Source organism: Trachypithecus francoisi, unplaced genomic scaffold (assembly GCF_009764315.1).
Source record: "Trachypithecus francoisi isolate TF-2019V2 unplaced genomic scaffold, Tfra_2.0 Lachesis_group3, whole genome shotgun sequence".
In the NCBI taxonomy this organism is placed as follows: domain Eukaryota; kingdom Metazoa; phylum Chordata; class Mammalia; order Primates; family Cercopithecidae; genus Trachypithecus; species Trachypithecus francoisi.
In genome coordinates, this window is record NW_022681468.1 from 38,068,334 (window position 1) to 38,091,319 (window position 22,986).

Genomic DNA, 22,986 nt, shown 5'->3' on the forward strand with positions numbered 1-22,986 from the left:
TAGAATAGAGAACCTAGAAACAAATCCATATATGGACAGTGAGCTCCTTTTGACAAAGGGGTCAAGAACATACACTGGGGAAAGGACAGTCTCTTCAATAAACAGTGCTGGGAAAACTGGATATCCTTATGCAGATGATTAAAACTAGACACCTATCTCTTGCCATATATAAGAATCAAATCAAAATGGATTAAAGACTTACATACTTAAATCTATGACTTGAAACTATGAAACTACTAAAAGAAAACATTGGGAAACTCACCAGGACATTGGACTAGGCAAAGGTTTCTTCAGTAATACCCCATAAACACAGGCAACCAATGAAAAAATAAACAAATGGGATCATATCAAGTTAAAAAGTTTCTGCATAGCAAAGGAAACAATCAAGAAAGTGAAAAGAACGCAAGGAATGGGAGAAAATATTTGCAAACTACGCATCTGAGAAGGAATTAGTAACCAGACTGTATAAACAACTCTATAGGGGAAAACATACAACAATCCAATTTAAAAATGGGTAAAAGATCTGAATAGATGTTTCTCGAAGGAAGACATACAAATGGTAAAAAAGTATATGAAAAGGTGCTCATTATTATTGATCATCAGATAAATGCAAATCAAAACTATAATGAGATATAATCTCTTCCCAGTTAATATGGCTTTTATCCAAAAGACAGGCAATAATGAATGCTGGTGAGGATGTGGAGAAAGGGGAACACTTGTACGCTATTGGTGGGAATGTAAATTGGTACAGCCACTAAGCAGACTAGTATGGAGGTTCTTCAAAAAACTAAAGACAGAACTACATATGATCCAGCAATGCCTCTAGTAGGTATATATCCAAAAGAAAGGAAATCGGTATATTGAAGAGATATCTGCACTTCTATGTGTACTGCAGCGTTATCAACCTGAGTGTCCATCACCAGATGAATAAACAAAATGTGGTACATACATACAATGGAGTACTGATTAGCTATAAAAAAGAATGAGATCCTGTCATTTGCAACAACATGGATGGAACTGTAGGACACTGTTAAATGAAATAAGCCAGGCACAGAAAGACAAACTTTGCATGTTCTCACTTATTTGAGGGAGCTAAAAACTAAAACAATTGAACTCACGGAGATAAAGATGGTAGAATGATGGTTACCAGAGGGTGGAGAGGGTGGGGAGGGGGAGTGGGAAATGGGGATGATTAATGGGTACCTCAAAATATAGTTAGATACAATGGATAAGTTCTGATATCACAACAGGGTGATTACAATCAGCAATAATTTGTTGTACATTTTAGAATAAATTAGGGAATACAATTGGAATGTTTGTAACAGAAAGAAATGATGAATGCTTGAAGTGATGGATACCCATTTACCCTGATGTGATTATTATGCATTGTATGCCTGTATCAAAATGTCTCACATGCCCCATAAATATATTCACTACTATGTACCCCACAAAATTAAAATTTTTAAAATGTCTTCATTTGGTAGTATTTTCTAAGAGACTATGGATGCTAAGTTGTTGGTTTTTTTCTCTCCAAATTTTGGGTGTTTTGCTTCCTAAGTATTTAAAAGCCTTTATTATTTCTTTTTCTTCTCTGTCCCTCTCATTTTATATCCATATTAGGGACTTAGATCAGTTTTTTTTTTTTTACATCCAATGTCTAAATTATCAGTGTTTGATGATTTTTATGTATCAGTTTAATCTTTTACAACCTGGCATTTTTTGCAAGTTATCATTGAGCCAGTGACTGAATAAACAAATATGCACCTAAAAAGTTTACTTATGATGAGGAATCACAGAATTTATATCAAAATTCAACTCTGCAAATGGTTGTAATGAGAGCTCAGTGAATGAAGAAAAAAAAAGAGATGCAAAATCATGAGAAAAAATAGGAAGGTTAATACAAATCAACTATTTGCTTGACCAATCTGTGTAGATTGTAAGACTCAAAGTGATTCTCTTAAGAGGCAATTTTAAGCCAGGCAATTTATTTAAAGCTATCTGATGAAATTGGTAAGACAAAAATAACTTCTGAGCAATGAATTTCTTGCAAGTCATTTGAGAAAAGTGCATTGTCACAAATGATAGAATCTTAATGATAGCAGAATACTTTAGTCACAGGAGAAACTCTATTAAATTCCTTGATGGATATACTCAATGGCACTTACACTTTCACAAGAAAGCAATGCTGAAAATCCATCAGAATAAAACAACACATCTTCCATATGTTACAGCCTATCTCCAAGGAGAGGAAGTAGAATACATATTTGGAAAATCATTAATGCAAAAGCCTCTTGTCTTACCCGTTCATCTGTTGAATGATGGGAATAATTGATGAGACCAGGGATGGGCTGTTCACCGTGTGCCATGACAACAGCAGGACTGGTGTAGAATGGATGCTTCTAATGCACAACACATAACAACTATGAATATAGTGACAGGAAAACATGAAACTATACAAACAAAATGACTAAAAAGGAAAAAAGGTAAAAACAAATGGAAAAATGAAATGCTAACATTTTCCAAATGTAGAATGACAGAATCAGCTTAGATTTTAAATGCCATAAGCTTCTCTCCTAAGATTGAAACTTATGGCACTTCTTACTCTTTTAATTCAGAGTAAAGGAAAAAGAATATATAATGATTTAAAAATGCACCTATTTCACCAATTAGTTTCATTAAAAAAACACACAAAACTTAAATACTTACTAGCCTTAATTACTGGGTCACTGAATGGATACTTCAAAAGGATTTCTCGATGATTCTAATCTATATGTTGTTAAAAAAATACCTCACTATGCTCATAGCCAAAATAACTGGATAATCCATAAAACTCTGAGAATTACTTCATATAGCAATTAAATTTTCAATCTTTATGCTCTTAATGAAAAATCATAATCTCCAGAATTGATATGTTACTTTCTGAAGATATTAAGGCATACTAGCTGGATTTTAGTAGGTATGAAGAATAAACTATGTTCTATAACTTTAAGACAGTTAAATTTACTCAAGTAACTCAAGGTAGTATATTTACCCATGGAGTTGCCCAAAGAGAATTTGTAATACTTTGGTATTGTCCTAATAATATTTATTACTTTATTAAATTAAACATGCAAATATATCCATTTCCTATCTTTGCCACTAGGGTCATTTGTGTCAAGCAATATTTGAATAAGTTATTAGTTAAGAAAAATTCAACAATTGCTGAAAAGCTTTGTCCCTTTAAAAATCTTTATTAATCTTTCCCAACTCATTTCTTGAATCATCTAAGGTCTTTTACCTTCAGTTTGCTGTTCCTTCAAGAATATGTGAAATTTTGATATTTTGAATATATAATTATATATTTAATATGTCCACAAAAACGACATCTCCAAAGAGTTCTAAAATGTCACATTGTATATCATTGTAGCTATTACTTCAATAGGCAACAGCTCATCAGTAATGCCTCAGAACTCAGAATAAACTTCAGTGCCTTCAAGGAATCTCTATCAAGAAGGAAACATAGTAGTGAAGTGTCATGGACATCCCAGTTATTTTTTTTAGGGTTGTCTGAAGAAGTATTAAATGTAGGGAGGGATGTGATGGAAAACAGATGAAACCAGTACATTTACCTGTGGGTCCTTTAGGCCTCTTGAGTATCTCTCATCAGGCTTACCTTGGCAGCAATGGCTGCTGCAGTTATATGTGATGAGGAACTATCTTCTGTTGAAGCAACACCACTGTCTTTCTTCTCTTCTTCCTCTTCCTCACATTGAACCCCTTTGTCTTCTGTCTGTTTATGGGGGCTGGTAGTAGGAGGAGGGGAAAGAGGGGGTGGTGGGGAAGGCAAATCTTCAAGTTCATCATGCACCTCCTTTACTTTTACAATAGCATCACGTAAAAGGTCAATGGCATGAGGTAGAGCTGGCAGTATGAATTGAAAGCATTCCTGTATGCAAGAGAAAGAAAAAAAATTAAGATGAAGCACTTTTGTAATTATATAAGATGGTGGCAATCAAATTGTTTTGTGATTTTGGATCTGCATTTCCCTCCATCAATCTCAAGAATGAATCATATGTAAAACATTGTCTTAGCAATATGCCATGAAGTAAGCATAACATATATTACAGTATTCTCTATAAGCTAAGGAACTACAGTGCTACAGAAACATACACTCTGCTGACTGTTCCTTTTGCCATGCAAAAGCTCCTTAGTTTAATTAGGTCCTAGCTATTTATCTTTGTTTTTATTGCGATTGCTTTTGGGTTTTTGATCATGAACCCTTGTTTTTTTTTTTTTTTTTTTTTTTTGAGGCGGAGTCTCGCTCTGTTGCCCGGACTGGAGTGCAGTGGCCGGATCTCAGCTCACTGCAAGCTCTGCCTCCCGGGTTTGCGCCATTCTCCCGCCTCAGCCTCCCGAGTAGCTGGGACTACAGACGCCCGCCACCTCGCCCGGCTAGTTTTTGTATTTTTAGTAGAGACGGGGTTTCACCGTGTTAGCCAGGATGGTCTCGATCTCCTGACCTCGTGATCCGCCCGTCTCGGCCTCCCAAAGTGCTGGGATTACAGGCTTGAGCCACCGCGCCCGGCATGAACCCTTGTTTAAGCCAATGTCTAGAAGTGTTTTTCCAATGTTATCTTCTACAGTTCTTATAGTTTCAGGTCTTAGGTTTAAGTCCTTAATCCATCTTGAGTTGATTTTTGCATAAGGTGAGAGTTGAGGATCAAGTTCATTCTCCTACATAGGGCCAGCCAATTATCCCAGCACCACTTGTTGAAAAGGGTGTCCTTTCCCTACTTTATGTTTTTGTTTGCTTTGTTGAAGATCAGTTGGCTGTAAGTTTTTGATTTTGCTTCTGGGTTCTCTATTCTGTTCCACTCATCTATGTGCCTATTTTTACACCAGTACCATGCTGTTTTGGTGACTGTGGCCTTATAGTGTAGTTTGAAATCAGGTAACGTGATGCCTCCAGATTTGTTCTTTTTGCTTAGTCTTGCTTTGGCTATGTGGGCTCTTTCTTGGTGCCACATGAATTTTAGAATTGTTTTTCCTAACTCTGTGAAGGATGATGGTGGTATTTTGATGGGAAGTGCATTGAATTTGAAAATTGCATTTGGCAGTACGGTCATTTTCACAATCTTGATCTTGCTAATCCATGAGCATGGCATCTGTTTACATTTGTTTGTGTCGTCTATGATTTCTTTCAGCAGTGTTTTGTAATCTTCACAATCTACACATCTGACAAAGGACTAAATTCCAGAATCTACAACGAACTCAAACAAATCAGCAAGAAAAAACAAACAAACAGTCCCATCAAAAAGTGGGCTAATGACATGAACAGACAATTCTCAAAAGAAGATATACAAATGGCCAACAAACATATGAAAAAATGTTCAACATCACTAATGATCAGGGAAATGCAAATCAAAACTGCAATGCAATACCACCTTACTCCTGCAAGAATGGCCATAATCAAATAATCAAAAAACAGTAGATGTTGGCATGGATGTGGTAAACAGGGAACACTTCTACACTGTTGGTGGGAATGTAAACTAGTGAAACAGCTATGGAAAACTGCAGAGATTCCTCAAAGAACTAAAAGTAGAACTACCATTTGATCCAGCAATCCCACTACTGGGTATCTACCCAGAGGAAAAGAAGTCATTATTCAAAAAACACACTTGCACACACGTTTATAGCAGCGTAATTCACAATCGCAAAATCGTGATCAAATGCCCATCAATCAATGAGTGGATAAACTATGATACATCATAGTATACTACTCAGTCATAAAAAGGAATGAATTAACAGCATTTGCAATGACCTGGATGAGATTACAGACTATTATTCTAAGTGAAGTAACTCAGAAATGGAAAACCAAACATCATATGTTTTCACTGACATGTAGGAGCTAAGCTATGAGGATGCAAAGGCATAGGAATGACACAATGAACTTTGGGGACTTATGGGAAAGAGTGTGGGGGGCGAGGGATAAGACAACAAATACGGTGCAATGTACACTTCTCGGGTGATGGGTGCACCAGGATCTCACAAATCACCACTAAGGAACTTACTTATGTAACCAAATACTACCTGTACCCCAATAACTTATGGAAAAATAATAAAAAAAAGATTGAGGACAGGCATGGATGGTCAGATTCAGATTCTCTTAAAAAAAGAGAAAAGCATGCACTGCATTTTTTAAAAAGTAAAATTTCAATATACAACTTGGTAGTTTAAAGATGCATTATGAGAAAGACAGAAAAGGTAGGAAAGAAGCCCAAGAGTTTGAGACTGCAGTGAGCTATGATTGTATAACTGCATTTCAGCCAGGGTGACACAGTGAGACTCTGTCTCTAAAAATAAATAAATAAATATATTCTAAAAACTTGTATACTACCCTCTTTTCCATCCCTTCCTCCCCAAGAGAAAACCTACATACTCACACACATACACATTTACTTCTTGGGTTATTTCTACAACTCTTAAATGATTTATGCAAAAATCCTGAGGAAACTAGGAGCCCTCCATTCCTTGTTCCCAACCTCCTGAGTCAAGACCATTTCTTGATGTGATTCATGCCAAACACTGAAGACAATGTTGTATTTTGGATGGGTCAAATCTACTTAATCTTTTTTTTTTTGAGACGGAGTCTCACTCTGTCGCCCAGGCTGGAGTGCAATGGCGCCATCTCGGCTCACTGCAACCTCCATCTCCCAGGTTCAAGCAATTCTCTGCCTCAGCACCCTGAGTAGCTGGGATTTCAGGTGCCCACCACCACGCCCGGCTAAATTTTTTGTATTTTGAATAGAGATGGGGTTTCAACATCTTGGCCAGGCTGGTCTTGAACTTCTGACCTTGTGATTGGCCCGTCTCGGCCTCCCAAAGTGCTGGGATTACAGACGTGAGCCCCAACGCCTGGCCAAATCTACTTAATCTTTAATCCAAAAGTAGAGAGAAGCAACTGGAGCCTTCAATGCAGAAAGTGGGCTCAGGAGGCTAAGTAAAGGAATATGAATGTTGATATCCAAGGCATTCAGGAACTTTTACACAGGTGCAAGAAACTTACATCAAAGTGGCCACAAGGTTGTTTAATAGGAGACAGACAAATGAAACTCTATGTTTACTGCTAGATACCAAATCTTTGTGCGAAATCTTGAATTTATGGGGAGGGAGGGTAGCCTGTACCTGTCTGTCATTTTTCCTAATCCCGACCCCTCATTCTTGAACTGCAGGAGACTGAGCCCCTTTGGGCTTCAGTGACCCCACCACTGGGGAATGTTTATTTGAAGGTTGATGTTGTATACTGTCTACTTCTTTTCCCATCTTCTAATCATTTTTTTTTTTAAACACACATGCTGACTCTTTTCCTATCCCTTCTCCTTTTCTGGGGAAAATACAATGAATAAATAAAGATTTATTGGTACTGAAGTTGTTTAAAAAAAGGCAGGAAATCATATTTTTAGTTAGAGCAGGGCAGTAGAACTAACAACCCATGTGAGAACCAGATTATTTTGTCCAGAGAGCTAAAGTTCTAACTACCATCATAAAGTGTAGCTAGGTAACATCGTACAGCATGCAAAATATAAAATAAGCTTGTAAAGAGTACTACATAAAGTTAATATAATCTGCTGCTGAGGTGCTCACTATTATCTATAATATATCACCAAAAGAGAATAGGTGAGAACCTAAAAACCAGAACATAAGGCCAGATATATTTGCAGAATAGGTGGAGGTCTTTCTCTTTCACATTTGAAGTAACAGCTTAAAATCTAAGATGTAAAAAAAAAAATCTTAAAAATTTTTGGAGGGTCACATAATATCGGGAAAGATGCCTAATCTTTTGGCCTATCTTTGTATGGCTCAATCAGTTTACTCGTTAAAGATTGTATAGTAAAGAATTTAACCTTGACCGAGGAGAGGTCTGGTCTTTACACTCAGCTTCTGGGAGTGACCTCTAGGTCCTTGGAATTTCATGCCTAATAGGAATGTCTTTGTTGCCTATGGACTTTGGGCACCAGAGACAGTCTAACAATGTTAGACTGCAGTTCAGGAATGAGGGGAAGGGATCAGGAAAAGAATAGACAGGTATAGGATACCCTTCCTCTTTCCCCATTAATTCAAGATTTCACACAAAGCTTTGGTGTTCAGCAGTAAACATGGAGTTTCATTCATCTGTCTATTAAACAATCTTGTGACTACTTTGACATAAGTTTTTGCCCCTGCATAAAAGTTCTTAAGTGAATTGGATATATATTCATATTCCCTTTCTTGGCCTTCTGACCCTACTTTCTTTTTTTTTTTGCGGGGTAGGGGGCAGGGGATGGAGTCTCGCTCTGTCGCCCAGGCTGGAGTGCAGTGGCATGATCTCGGCTTGCCCGAGTAGTTGGGACTACATGCGCCCACCACCATGCCCGGCTAATTTTTTGTATTTTTAGTAGAGACGGGGTTTCACCGTGTTAGCCAGGGTGGTCTCGATCTCCTGACCTCGTGATCCGCCCGCCTCGGCCTCCCAAAGTGCTGGGATTACAGGCATGAGCCACTGCGCTCAGCCTTCTGACCCTACTTTCTACATGGAAGACCCCCAAGTGCTTCTCTCTACTTTAGGATTAAAGATTCCAGGTCAGCCACACTGGCAGTAAGTGTTTGAGTCCCAGTAAAAGCTCTGGATACCAAAGACTCAGGTAAGCATCCCCAGCTGGCATTACTCCATGTGTGGTATCACAAACTGATGCCAGAAGGGTGATATGTCCATTTCTCCAAAGAGAGAACAACAGAAGTTCCTCATTTGTTACTTCTGTTAGACTCTGCCCTATGCACTTCCTCCCTTGGCTGACTTTAATCCGTATTCTTTCCTTGCGTGAACAATCATGAGTATAACAGCCTTCAGTGAGTTCCACGAATGCTAGTAAATTACTAAACCTGAAGGTCATTTTAGGATCTCCTGAATTTGCAATTAGGGTTAGAAGTGAGGGCAATTTTGTAGAGTACTTGACATTTGTAGGTTGCTATTTTTTGCAGTTGGCTAAAACTCCTTACAGTTGGTGTCAAAAATAAGATTTTCTAGGAAGACCCTAACTCACTGAAATAAATGGCTTAGGAAGTGAAGAGAGGGTGTGGGATGACGAACCTTTGATCACTAAGTGAAGACAGTGTCAACCACAGTATGAAATTGCTTCTGTACTGTGATTAGTTAATGGAGATAATTCCCAAAAAGTTGTCTCATTGGATGCATAAGGAGATGAAAAATATAAAGAAAGAAGCTAAACACACAATCTCTTGGTTATTGTTATCTGTGCTAGCTAAAATGAAAGTAAAGGATACAATCCTACTCTATATGAATGGGAATAGACTGTGCAGGAGGAACTTGCTAAACTAGTATCACCAATGGCAATCTGAATTAGCACAGTGGCCAAACCTTACAACTCTTTAAAAGGTGGAAAAGTTTGGGCATAAATAGAGAGAAGGAGGAATGGTAGCTGAGGGTAAAGGAATGAATGGATAGGTTATGCAGCAAGGGAAATAATACTGCATTGGTATTTCCAACGAGGTTCAGAACAAGAGATGATATTGTTTCTTAGCTCAACTGTAACAGATGCTTGAAAGAGTGGTCATATGTTGCTGAGACTACTCCTATTTTTGGAATCCAACAAGCCTGCAAACCTGATTAGCATCATTCTGGGAGACATTCTGGTCTGTTAATGTCTGAGAAGGACTCTAAGAATGTGCCAGTATCTTTTGACTTTTATTTTTTAGGTTATGGCTAAGTGTATTGGGAAATTCAATTTAAGCCTCCTCAGGATATAATGTCAATAGAAAATGACTGGCCTGAGGAAGAACTGCACTTAGGTAACCATCAGCTAATTTCTATGATATACAGTTCTGTACAAACATATCAATAGTATTTTTGGTAGTAGATTAAGGTGAGAAATTATTAAATTTATACAAAATTATGAAAATGTATGTAATGGCTTTAGTGGATGGATTAGCTATTTCTCTAAATCTATCCATACCCTACACTGCCTCAGCCAAATCTTAGGCATATTCACACTGATACTACTGCTGTGTCTGTCACATAAATGCCATAGTAAATATAGATACCCAGACAAACATGACTGTGTTGCTGTACAATAAAAAAAGCCTTGGCCAAAGGCCAGGGGGTAGCTTGTAGAGTGAAGAATTAACAGTACCCTAAGAGAGTCTGAGGGTAAAAGTAGTTGCCCTTAACTAGTTGGAGGAGATCTCTAGGTCCTCAGAATGTCATGTGTGACAGCAGTGTCTTTGTTTACCTGATGGCTTTGGTCATCATACAATCTAACAGTATGACTTATGATGGGGACTTTGGGCCACACGGTGTCAGTTCTGGAACATACTGGAGACTAATGCTATCAATCCAATCTCTGGGAAGCGCTAAAGACTAAAGGTCATTCACATGGGCAAAATATGATTAACTGCAACAACAACAACAACAACAACAACAAACCCAAACAACAACAACAACAACAACAAAAACCTCTGGACATCAAAAACTCAGGTGAGCTTCTCTGATTGGCAATATTAAAAGTATATTATCATACACGAATGCCAGGAAAGTAAAGCATTCATGACTCTACAGGGAGTGGACAAGGGAAGCTCTGTGTTTGGTAGTATTCCTGGACATTGTCTTATGCACTTCTTCTCTTGGCTGATTTTAATCTGTATCCTTTCCCCATAATAAACCATAACTGTAAGTGTAACAGTTTTTAGTGAGTTCTATGTCTTTCCATGGAATTACTGAACCCAAGAGTGACTTTGGAAATCCTGCAACTGGTATCAGAAGTGAGGGCAGTCTTGTGGAGTGCTCCAACTTTTTGGCTGGCTAACTTTCACAGCTGGTCAAAATCTCTTACACTAAAACATTAACATGTCCAGGTGATTTACCTGAGATCCTTTCTTGCTACCTGGCAGGTTAATTATGAGCGTTTTCCCTCTGATTCCACATACAGGCCTGAAACAAAAGAGAAAGTAGATGAATACTAAATTGCAATGAATGCCCAGTTTAAATACATTAACAACAAAGAACAATCATTTTACTTTACATATGAACAACTGTTTTAGGAATAAAATTGTTATCTTAAGACATTCACTGCTTGCTATACAAATTAGGCATTCTGGTTGAAGTTTTTACATTATGGTCAGTATGGCAAATTGGAAAAACTGTACTGAATGTGGAATCAGAATAATTTACCTACTTTTAAGTAATCTGACCAAGTCTAATTGCCTATTTTGTCTAACTTCAGCTTCTTCATATTTTATACAATTGTTTAAGAGTTTGAGATAGTGCATTAAAAATGCTTAGTGCTATTTATGTTCAAAAGTCTAACACAAAAAGCACTTAAGATTTAGATTCGAGCTCTTGCTTCTCAGGAAGTCTATAAGTTTTAAAGTAAAACAAGGTTTTTCACAAGTGAATGGCAGAAGGGAAGAGGTTGGAGAGCTCATTCATTAATAGACCCATTGATAATCGCAGGCATTTTAAGTTAGAAAGGTCTTTCAGAGATAATTGTCAATTTCCAGGCCACATTTAAACTAACTGGTTAAGAAACATAAAAAATGGAAAAGCAGTGGAAGACTGGAGTCAAGGATCAAAGGCCTAGATTTCATATGAGAGCTGGAATTATGCTGTCATTGACTGGCTGTGTTACTTTGATCTGGTAACATTATCTCATTTTCATAATTTGAAAACAAAGAGATTATGCTATTTTTAAAATGTTACAGTATTTTTAAAGTAATGTAAGAATACTCTTCCCCAAGCATCTTGAGTTTTTCTTTAACCACTCTTCTTCTCCGAAATAACCTAAAACTGTCTGTCCTATATTTTGTTACTTTTTCTTCTTGTCCTATTTATGATCTGAAAGAGAAGATTGCCATTTATTTACAACTTGCCATATATACAAAACTGTTTACTGCTGGCCTTCTTCTTACTAGAAAAACTATTCATTGTTTCATTAAAAACTTTAAGGCTATTTTCTGACCTTTAATCTTAATGATATTTCTTCAAAATCTGTTTTAGTTCTGGCAGTCAGAATTGGATAAAGTACTTTAGTGACAAAATGGCACTGGGTAATTATATAGTTCTTAATATGTTCCTGTTTACTTGGGAATTTTGTTTTTCTTTCCAAACTAAAATGCTACATTGTACTTTTTTGTCAATATGATAGCTAATTGATTATATCACCAGTAATATGATTGGAATGTCATCAATATTAAGTTCTCTATTTTCATGTAAGCAAAACTAGCAATTTATTGAATAAATCTAGAATTTTAACTAAGAGCACAATAATCCCTTGTAGAATACAGTATTAGCTACATCCAGAAGTTTGTAGCACCTTTCCTTCTAAAAACTAGAAATATTATCATAACAATTACTGCATATTATTCTCCCAGCATTTCTATGAAGGAAAGACAAATATAGTTACCTACAAAATATGGAAAAATAATTTGGGGTACAAAGAATTTGATTAATACATGGCTCTGGGATCTTTGTAATTTTATACAGTAAGTTCATCCCATCCTGTGTTTACTAATGTCCATGAACTCATCCTTACTGACATCACTGTGACAATTTTATCACATATTATGAAATGTGTTGGATTTTATTTTCCAAGAAAGTTGTAACTCCCTCCATTAGAAGGCTAGGGGCAAGTGAAAACTTAGTTCATTCTTTTTATTCCAATTTTTGGTAATCAAATCCAGGCTTTTTATGTCTCCAATAATCCTTCACTTGCTCTAGGTTGACATGCTAGTAGCAGTGCTAATATAACCAAAAGTTACATCCAAACCACTATGTTTCTGTGTGTTTATGTATGCATATGTGATATAATTAAAGGTTTTGCTATATAGCCAGGAGATTACATTTGTTACTTCCCATCCATTTTTTTTGCCTTTTATTTTGGCAAAACATGAGATCAGAGATTTATTTATTCTTTCTCATTTCCCTGAGCTCTTTGAAGTGTTTAAAAATTAATTTAGAGATATACTTTTTCACCTACAGAATGTCCAGAGTCACTGCAAGGAGAAAGTACTTCTCTTCTATATAATGCTTTAGGATTAATAAAGTATTTTCACAAACATTATATCATTCAATAATTTAAAACCTATAAGCTCCAAAGTTTTAGCATATTCCAATATTCATCAAATAGCTAAAGATCTGTACTAAGTATTATGGAATACATGCAACCCAAATGCTTAAGAAGTTTATAATTGTAAAATGTAGAACATTAAAGCATATAAACAACTACAACACAAGATAGTAAGTAGTAATACAAATTGGTATAAAGTACCATGGGTTAAAAAAAAAAAGTAGGCCAGTGTGGTGGCTCACACCTGTAATCCCAGCACTTTGGGAGGCCGAGGCAGGAGGATCACAAGGTCAGGAGTTTGAGACCAGCCTGGACAATATGGTGAAACCCTGTCTCTTCTGAAAATACAAAAAATTAGCTGGGTGTGGTAGCTGGTGCCTGTAATTCTAGCTACTCTGGAAGCTGAGGCAGGAGAATTGCTTGAATCTGGGAGGTGGAGGTTGCAATGAGCCAAGATTATGCCATTGAACTGCAGCCTGGGTGACAAGAGTGTGACTTCGTCTCAAAAAAACAAAACAAAACAAAAACCAAAAAGAAGGGCAGTTTAGGAGGAGGGAAACAATAATGCAAAAGCACAGAGTTAAAAAAAGTACCAAGTGCATTTTGAGTGTATTGTCTCTCATCAGCAAGCATCCATTTGCTTACTTATAGAGGAGTAATGTGAGGTAAGAAGGACTAGCGGAAAGATGTTGCTGTCTGATAGATTAGTATTTTTCAATTTGTGGTCTCTGGACCAGAAACATATAAATCATACAGGAATTTGTTGGAAAGGCAAAATTTCCCATACTACCCCTACCCCCTCCTCTCCGTTGCTGATATATTGGATAAAAAACTGTGAGGGTGGGGTCCAGTAATCTGTATTTTAACAAGTTCTCTAGTTGACTCTAATCCATGGAAAAGTTTGAGAACTGCTGTGATAAACTGTGCTTGAATTTTGGTACTACTATTTACTATTAGTGTAATCCTGTCTTCATCACTAAAATTCTTTAATCCTTAGTTTCCAGAATCTGAGTTGTTAAAAGGATTAACATAATCTTTGAAATACAATGTACAGTATACTCTAGTACATAATAGGCATTAAATAAATACTTGGTCCATCTTTCCTTAAAAAGTACATTAGAATTAGACAGTAGAAGTCATGAATTCACTGTAAAGAGCTAGAATGTATTCTTAAGGCATTGGGGATGATTAATGGATTCTATTACTAACATTACAAAGCACTATTTCAGGAATAATAGTCTAAGATGAACTGAAAAGGGATGACAGAAGATATAAAGAAAAGAAAGTCTGATAATAACAAACACTAAATACAAGTTGACTGATTCTTCGTTTATTTTCTCTCATGTATCTGATTCAGCATGTTACATAGCGCCTTGTTTTTGTTTATGTATATAAAATATAAAACATATTTTAAATAAATGTAAATGTATATGAAGCAAAAGTCCTTCAGGAACAATAGGAAGGGCATTTTAGTCTTAGGTAAGGGAGGACAGGAGTAGTTAAGAGAAGGCTTCTGTAAGGAAGGAAAAATCTAAGCTTCTGTCTGAATAACTGGTAGGTGTTACAGAGGTAAAGAGGGAAGGAAGAACATTCAAGGCAGAGAAAACGGCATGTACAAAGTACTTAGAATCTAACAATAGAACCTGATATGTGTGGTAACAACAACGAGTGTGTGTGGAAGCTGATGCAAAAAGCAGCAGTGACAAATTATACAGGCCCTGGAAAGTAATCTTAAGGAATTCAGTCTTTATCCATAGACTTTTTCTACAGTGGAGAGAGAGATTTTGCTAAAAAATTTTGAGCAGAGAAATAACATACTAATATGTGTACTTGCAACAGATATTTCTGGCTGCAAAGTAGAAAATTGTTTGGAGAGGTGCAAGACAAGAAGCAAGGAATACAGTTAAGATAATGTCAAAAAATGTAACAGGTGAATTAGGGTGGTTGCAAAGGTGATGAAGAAAAGCGTACAGGTTATAGCTAAGTGTATCCTGACCCACAGACTATATAATGGGATAGTTACCTTTTTATTCTATTTTTTTTTGGAAATTTTAATACAAAAAGAGTAAGTTTTAAAAACAGGACATATTTGGATGAAAACTGGTCCTAATTTAGATTTACACTAGAAGTTCAATATTCTATGTTAAACTTGATCACAATAGGCATGAGAATAGAAGAATATGAAAAATAGTGCTTCTCTTAAAATTTCTGTTAAATATTAAATATACAACAAGGTAGTATGACGTGTATAAAACAGACAATAACAATAAAAATCCCACTGATGTGCCTACTACCTAGGTGAAGAAATACACTATCACTGATACCTTCAAAGAGTACTGTGTGCCTTGCCCTGATCTCAAGTCCCTTCTTCTCCAAATAACTATCATCCTGAATTTTCAAACATTCTCTTACTTTTTTTTGCAAAACAGCTCTATCAATATAAAATTCAAATACCATACAATTTATCCATTTAAAAGATACAGTTAAATAGTTTTAAAAGTATACTCTCAGAGTTGTACAATCATCCCAGCAATCCATTTTATAACATTTTCATCACCCTCCAAAAAAAAAATCCCATACCCATTAGCAGTCACTCCACATTTTCTTGCAACTCCCAGCCCTAGGCATTCACTAAGCTGTTTTCTGTCCATACAGATTTGCCTTTTCTAGACATTTCATATAAAGGGAAACATATAATATGTCGCCTTTTGTGACTTGCTTCTTTTACTTAACATAATGTTTTCAAGGTTCATCCATGTGGTGCTTATATAAGTCATTTACTTAAAAAAAAAAAAACTTTTCCACATATGTTTAAGTAGATTTTCATTTTAGCATGCTTTTGAAATTTATATACAAATGAAATCACACTGTGTATATTCTTATACAACTTGGTTTTCTCACTCAACATTGTGTTTGTGAGATTCCTCCAGGCTGATATGCATAGCTATAGTTCATTTTCAATGTTGTACAATATTACATATGTGCAAAGCTTTCTCTAGTACAGTGTTCTTCAAATTGTAGGTCACGACCAATTAATAGGGCAGTAAAAACTGACTTCAGTTGCCACATTTTTTAAAAAAGAACAGAACAGAAAATATCAGAATGCTTTCCTGGTAGTTAGGATAAATACTGACACAGAAAAGTTTGTGCCTTTTGTGTATGTGTGTGCATATTGTTTATGTACAAATATATGCATATATACATACCCACATACATAGAGACATATACATATATATATACACATACATGTGTGGGTATTGAATTACAATGTTAAGTACATTTCTTACTGTGGCTTATGGTCAAAAACATTTGAAAGCTAATGTTCTAGGGTATATAGCTAGAAGCAGATTTTATGAGTCACAGGAATAAGCAGATGTGCAGTTTTACTGTATAAAAGTAATTTTCCATAGTGTTTGTACCAATTTACATTCCCATCAACACACTGTTGCTGCTTCTCCTGACAATGCTAGATGTTGGCAGTGTTTTTCTTTTTTAACTTCTTTTGGCCAAATAGATGACAGATAAGTGATAAAGCAACTACAATAAAATGTTAACAGTAGAATCTTAAAGTATTCACTGTAAAATTCTTTCAATTTGGCATATGTTTTAAAGTTTTCATAATAAAAAGGTTGAGATAAAGTTGTCTCTTTCTTTGTAATTTTAAACTTAAATCTAAACACTTTACTGTTCATATATGTATTGGCTTATTATTTCTGTTCCGCAGTTAGCGTATTTCCATCTGCTAGTGTAGGGTGCCCCAAAATTATAAACATCTAGAGGGTCGATTCTGTATAGAACCTATTGTATAGCACCTAATACAGTATCTTCACCATTTGGACATTTATTACATCCATTTTGATGAAATGAGGAATGCTCAGAAACTATGCTACAGTTACAATCTCTACATCATGAAATAAACAGTAAACATGAAATTTGGTCCCTTTAAAAAATACGCCTTGGATTTATAGGACAGCAACTGATGTATCCTGATCTTCTATCCAACAAAGCTGATGAACTCTTCCATTACTTCTAAAAGACTACTGATTTTTAAATAATTTCCATGTAGTAATCAAGGGAGATTACTTGTCCTTTTCAATGCTTGTATCATTTATTTCTTTAACTTTGTACAATATTAGACAGAAATACACTTGGACTCTGTCTTATTCCTAACTTTAAAGAGAATACTAACAATATCTAATTATTAACTATATTTGCTTTGTCAAATTAAGGAAGTTCCCTTCTAATTATTGCTTGCTAAGAGTCATTATTCATAAACAGGTGTGGAATTTTAACAAATGCTTTTTCTGCATCAATTGAGGTCATATGACTTTTCTCCCTTAATCTGTTAATGTGGTGATTCATGTTGATCAGTTAACCATCTTTGTGTCCTTGAAATAAATCCATGTTTATCCTGATGTATCTTTTAAAAATATACTTATAGATTTGATATGTTAGTATCTTATTTTTGAAGTTTTCACATCCATGTTCATAATGAATATTAACCTACATCTTCCCTTTTTTCTACTACCATTTTCTAGTTTTGTAATAAGATTATCCCAGACTCATGAATTGAGAAATGTTTACGTTTTACTGCTCTCAGGAACAATTTAAATAATATTGAAATCATTTGTTCCTTGGTAGTTGTATAGAATATCTCATTATTATTTGATTAAATAGACTTCATTTTTAAGAACAATTTTGGATTTACAGAAAAATGCAGAAGATAGTATAGGGAGTTCCCATATTCTCTGTACCATGTTTCCCCTACATTTAACATCTTGTATTATTATGGAACCTTTGTGGCAATTAGTGAGCCAATATTGACATATTATTATTAACTAAAGCTCACAGTTTATTCATGCTTCTTACTTTGTACTTAACACCCTCTTTCTGTTTCAGGATCTCATTCAGATTACCAAGTTACATTTAGCTGTCATGTCTCCTTATGCTTTTCTTGGCAGTGATAGATGCTCAGGCTTTCCTTGTTTTTGATGACCTTGATAGCTTTGGTAAGCGCTGGTCATTTTTTTTTTTTTTTTGCAGAATGTCCACTTATGGTGTCTGTCTGATATTTTCTGAAGATAAGACTAGGGTTATGGGATTTTTGGAAGAAGACTATAGAGGTATAGAGTCATTTTTATTATATCATATCACCAGTATATGCTATCAATCTAACTAATGAATGTTGATATTGTTTTTGATCTCTTAGTTGAGGTATTTGTCAGGTGCCCCCCACAGCAAAGTTACTTTTCCCCAACTGCCCCCAATTCTGTACTCTTTGGAAGGAAGTCACTGTGTGTCGCCCATGCCTAAGCAGTAAGGAGTCATGTGCCCCTTCCTTGAGGGTGGAGCATCTATATAAATTATTTGGAAATCTTATGCACAGGACATTTGTCTCTTCTCCCTCATGAATTAATTTATGCAAAAAGTTATTTGTATAAGCATGGACTCATGGATATTTATGTTATACTTTGGATTATAATAAAATACTGCTTATTTTGTTGCTCACGTTTTTACGTCTTTGGTCACTGGGAGATGTCAACTGACTCCTATGCCCCTTTAATATATACCCGCCAATGTGTGTTTTTGTTGTAGTTTGTTTTCTTGAGCTCTTCCTTACTCTGGATTTACAGGCTCATCTTGTATATTTCCTGCCTTGGTCTCAGAATCAGCCATTTCTCCAAGGAATCCAGGCTCCTTTTATTGCCAAAAGGTAATACAAACTAAGATTTCAGCATTAATTATGTCATTTCATACTGGTATATCATTTCTTTTGGACCCTCTCTGCTGACAGAGCAAAGGAATATGTGTGTAAACTAACCTGTGTACATATATATTACACATATTTCTGTACGTAACCATTTGTATCTATGTTAAAGCTAGATATGAATTCATACTGATGTCTCTAACTCTAATACATTACCTAGGATCACCTGGATCATTCTAGCCTCTTCCCCTTGCTTGTACATATGTAATTTCCCACTTCAACAGTGAGAAACTTGTCTCTCACTACCTGCCATCCATTTATTAACTATTCAATTCTAGTATACATATATATTAAAATTAGAATTGTTAGCCCATACCTCCATGGGATACAACTTTATCAACTAAAGTGCTTATGTGCAGTTGCTTTTACCTTTAGTCTTACAGACTCCACTCATATCCAGAGTTATTTAGGTCAGTACCTTTCCCCTCCACCCCCTTCCATGAGGTTGTTTCATTTATTTTGTAATGCACATAAATTATCTTGGCAGAGTCCTCATTGCTTTCTGGGATCCATCAAATGCAATTTACATATATTAAGCCTTCTTTGTGATAAAGTTCTATGAGTTTTGACAAATGTATGATGTCGTGTTTCCGTATTTCTACTTCATACCAAATAGTGTTACTGCTATCATATCAAATAGTGTTACTGCCCTAAAAAATCTGTTGGGCTTTATCCATTCACCTATATCTTTCTTTTCAAAAACTCTGGGCAACCACTGATCATTTTACTGTTCTTATAATTTTACTTTTACTACAATATCATAAAGTTAGAAACACATAATATGTATTCTTTTCACACTGGCTTGTTTTATTTAGCAATATGCATGTAAGGATGTCTTTTTTAGTGGCTTGATGGCTCATTTTCATTTTATTACTGAATAAGAGTCCATTGTATGGATGCAGCACAATTTGCTTATCCATTTACCTATTGAAGTAAATCTTGGTTGATTCCAACTTTTGGCAATTATGAATAAGGCTGTTATAAACATTTGCATGTAGATTTTTGTGTGAATGTAAGTTTTCACATAAATTGGGTAAATATCTGGAAGTTCTCTGTATATGTTGGATATGAGTCACTTTTATGGTATATGATAGAATGACTAGACAGAAAACCAGCAAGCATATAGAAGAACTCAGCAACACAAATCAACAGGATTGAATTGATAGAACACTCCACCTGACAGAATAATACACATTTTGTTTACCAATATATGGTCACAATATATATCTGTGACCATAAAAATAAACCTAAACAAATTTAAAATAACTGAAATTACAGAGTATCTTCTCTGACCACAATGGAATCAAAGTTGAAATCAATAACAGAAAGATAATAGGAAAATTCCCATACACTTGGAAACTAAATCATAAACTTCTGAAAAATCTATGGATCAAGGAGGAAATCTCAAGAAACCAGAGACTTCTGGTTTCAAAATGGCAATGTACAAGCAGGCTGGTTTCACTCCTCTCAACAGGAAACCAAAAGCAAACGAACAGCACAGAGATTATCACTAGAAATATCCCAGAACTCAAATATGAGGATGAGATGTGGTCCTGGGGCCAGAAAGAAGTAAAAAAACTCCGAACAGATAGTAAGACTATCAGACTTCCACATCCATGATGTTCCTCCTCCCCATCCTGCCTTGCACCAAACAGGAAGAAAATTTTCCTCCAACTTACTGTTTTAACATTGGAAAAGTGAGATCAAGGTGAACAGCCAGCTTCCCATCATTTTGCATTCTCTGGCAGGAGACCTGTCCCTTAACCCATGGGAAGCATCACAAGTGTCTGAAGAAACAAATGTATCTGAGGATAGGCAGAGACAAAGGGAGGAGGTGGGATTATAGTCTCTGACCCTGGAAACTGCTCATAAACTCAGCCAAAGGAGATGCTAAATTGTGATGGCTGTTCAGCAGCACCATTCTGTAGAAGGTGCATCCCACAGGCTCCCTGGGCATGAAACACTGGCCCAGCTTTCCTTCACTGGAAGGATATACCATATTTCACCTTCCTTATCCAAGAAGGGTAACATTCTAATCATTTACTAGAGCTTAGGTGAACCTGGAGATAATGTGTCACCTAGGACTGAAAATAGGGAAGTGGTAAAAAAAAAAAAAAAAAAAAAGCCTCGAATCAAATATATCCTGAATTGAATAAAGAAAATATGATACATACACACTGTGGAATACTATACAGCCATAAACAAGAATTAAATCACGTCCTCTGCAGCAACATGGATGTACCTGGAGGCCATTATCATAAGCAAATTAGTGCAGGGACAGAAAACCACATACTGCATGTTCTCACTTATAAGTGGGAGCTAAACATTTGGTACACATGGACATAAAGATGGGAACAATAGACACTGCAGACTACCAAGGTACAAGAGAGAGGGAGGGGGTCAAGGGCTGAAAAACAACCTTTTGTGTACTATGCTCATTACCTGGGTGATGGGATCATTTGTACCACAAACCTCAGCATTATGTGATATACCCATGTAACAAACCTGTACATGTACCCCTGAATCTAAAAGTTAAGATGATAAAAAACAAACACAAAAAAAGCAAAACAAGCCAGACAGAACACTGGAGTAAATATAACTAATCCTCCAGTGCAAAGACATGTACATATATCCAAAAGAAACAATAGTAAACAGGAAACTATGATCTTCCCAAGTGGACAAAGCAATGAAACAGTAACTGGCTCTAATGAAACAGCAATATGTGAGCTCCCTAACCAAGAACTCAAAATAGTAGTTTTAAGAAAACTCAGTGATCTCCAAGATAACACAGAAAAGCAATTCAAAAATTTATCACAGAAATTTAAGGAACAGATTGAAATAATTAAAAACCAAACATTAACCTTGGAACTGAGATATATATTTGCTCAACTGAAAAGTTCATTAGAAGCTCTCAACAGTAGAATGGATCAAGCAGAGAAAAGAGTCAGTGAGCTCAAAGATAGGCTATCTGAAAAGACACAGAGAAGAAAAAAGCAAAAATCATAAAGAGCAATGAAGATCACCTGTAAGATACAGAAAATTACCTCAAAACAACAAATCTAGAAATTATTTTATGGATGTTCAAGAGGGAGTTGAGGAAGAGCAAGGGGTAGAAAGCTTATTCAAAGAAATAATAATAAAACTTTCCAAATCTTGAGAAGGATATAAATATCCAGGTATAGGAAGGTCAGAGAACACCAAACGGATAGGACCCACATAAGACTACTCCTAGGCATATAATAATCAATCAAAGGTCATGAATAAAGAGAGAATCCTAAAAGCAGTAGGAGAAAAGAAGCAAGCAACATATAAAGGAGCTCCGACTTGTTTGGCAACAGACTTCTCCACGGAAATCATATAGACCAGGAGGGAGTAAAACAATGTTTTCAAAGTGCTCAAAACAAAACAACAACAAAATGACCATGCAAGAATACTGTATTCAGCAAAGTTATCTTTCAAATATAAAAGAGAGATAAAATGTTTCCCAGATGAACATAAGCTAAGAGAACTGATCACAACCAGACCCATCTTGAAATGCTCAACAGAGTTCTTCAATCTGAATGAACAACATTTACAAGCAAAAAAAAAAAAAAAAAAAAAAAAAAAAAAAGGAAGGTATAAAACCCACATCCAAATTAAGTACATGGACAGACAAACCCAGAATACTCTAATACTATAATGTGGTGTGGTGCTCTCTAATTGAAAGGTGAAGCCAGCTGGACTTCCTGGGTTGACTGGGGACTTGGAGAATTTTTCAGTCTTACAAGAGGATTGTAAAATGGACCAATCAGCATTCTGTAAAATGGACCAATCAGTGCTCTGTAAAACGGACCAATCAGCGCTCTGTAAAATGGACAATCAGCAGGAGATGGGAGTGACAAATAAGGGACTAAAAGCTGGTCACCTCCGGCCAGCAGCAGCAACTCGCTTGGGTCCCCTTCCACACTGTGGAAGATTTGTTCTTTTGCTCTTCACAACAAATCTTGCTGCTGCTCACTCTTTGGGTCTGTGCCACCTTTAAGAGCTATAACACTCACTGCAAAGATCCGTGGCTTCATTCTTGAAGTCAGCGAGACCACGAACCCACCTGAAGGAACCAACTCTGGACACATCTTGGCGACC

At 36.0% G+C, this 22,986-nt stretch overlaps 1 protein-coding gene across 14 annotated transcripts in view; it reads right to left on the bottom strand.

Moving 5' to 3' along the window:
- GPHN (gephyrin) overlaps positions 1-22,986 on the bottom strand; it is a 791,686-nt gene that overhangs the window by 280,397 nt on the left and 488,303 nt on the right. For 8 of the 14 annotated variants that reach the window (XM_033187698.1, XM_033187697.1, XM_033187694.1 and 5 more), the window contains 2 exons: positions 10,897-10,963; positions 3,653-3,925 (listed from right to left, as the gene is read on the bottom strand). In XM_033187698.1, the coding sequence (XP_033043589.1) occupies positions 3,653-3,925; positions 10,897-10,963 (340 nt within the window). Of the gene's footprint in view, positions 1-2,300; positions 2,400-3,652; positions 3,926-10,896; positions 10,964-22,986 lie in introns of all 14 variants that reach the window. The other 6 variants (XM_033187683.1, XM_033187690.1, XM_033187695.1 and 3 more) reach the window with 1 other exon arrangement.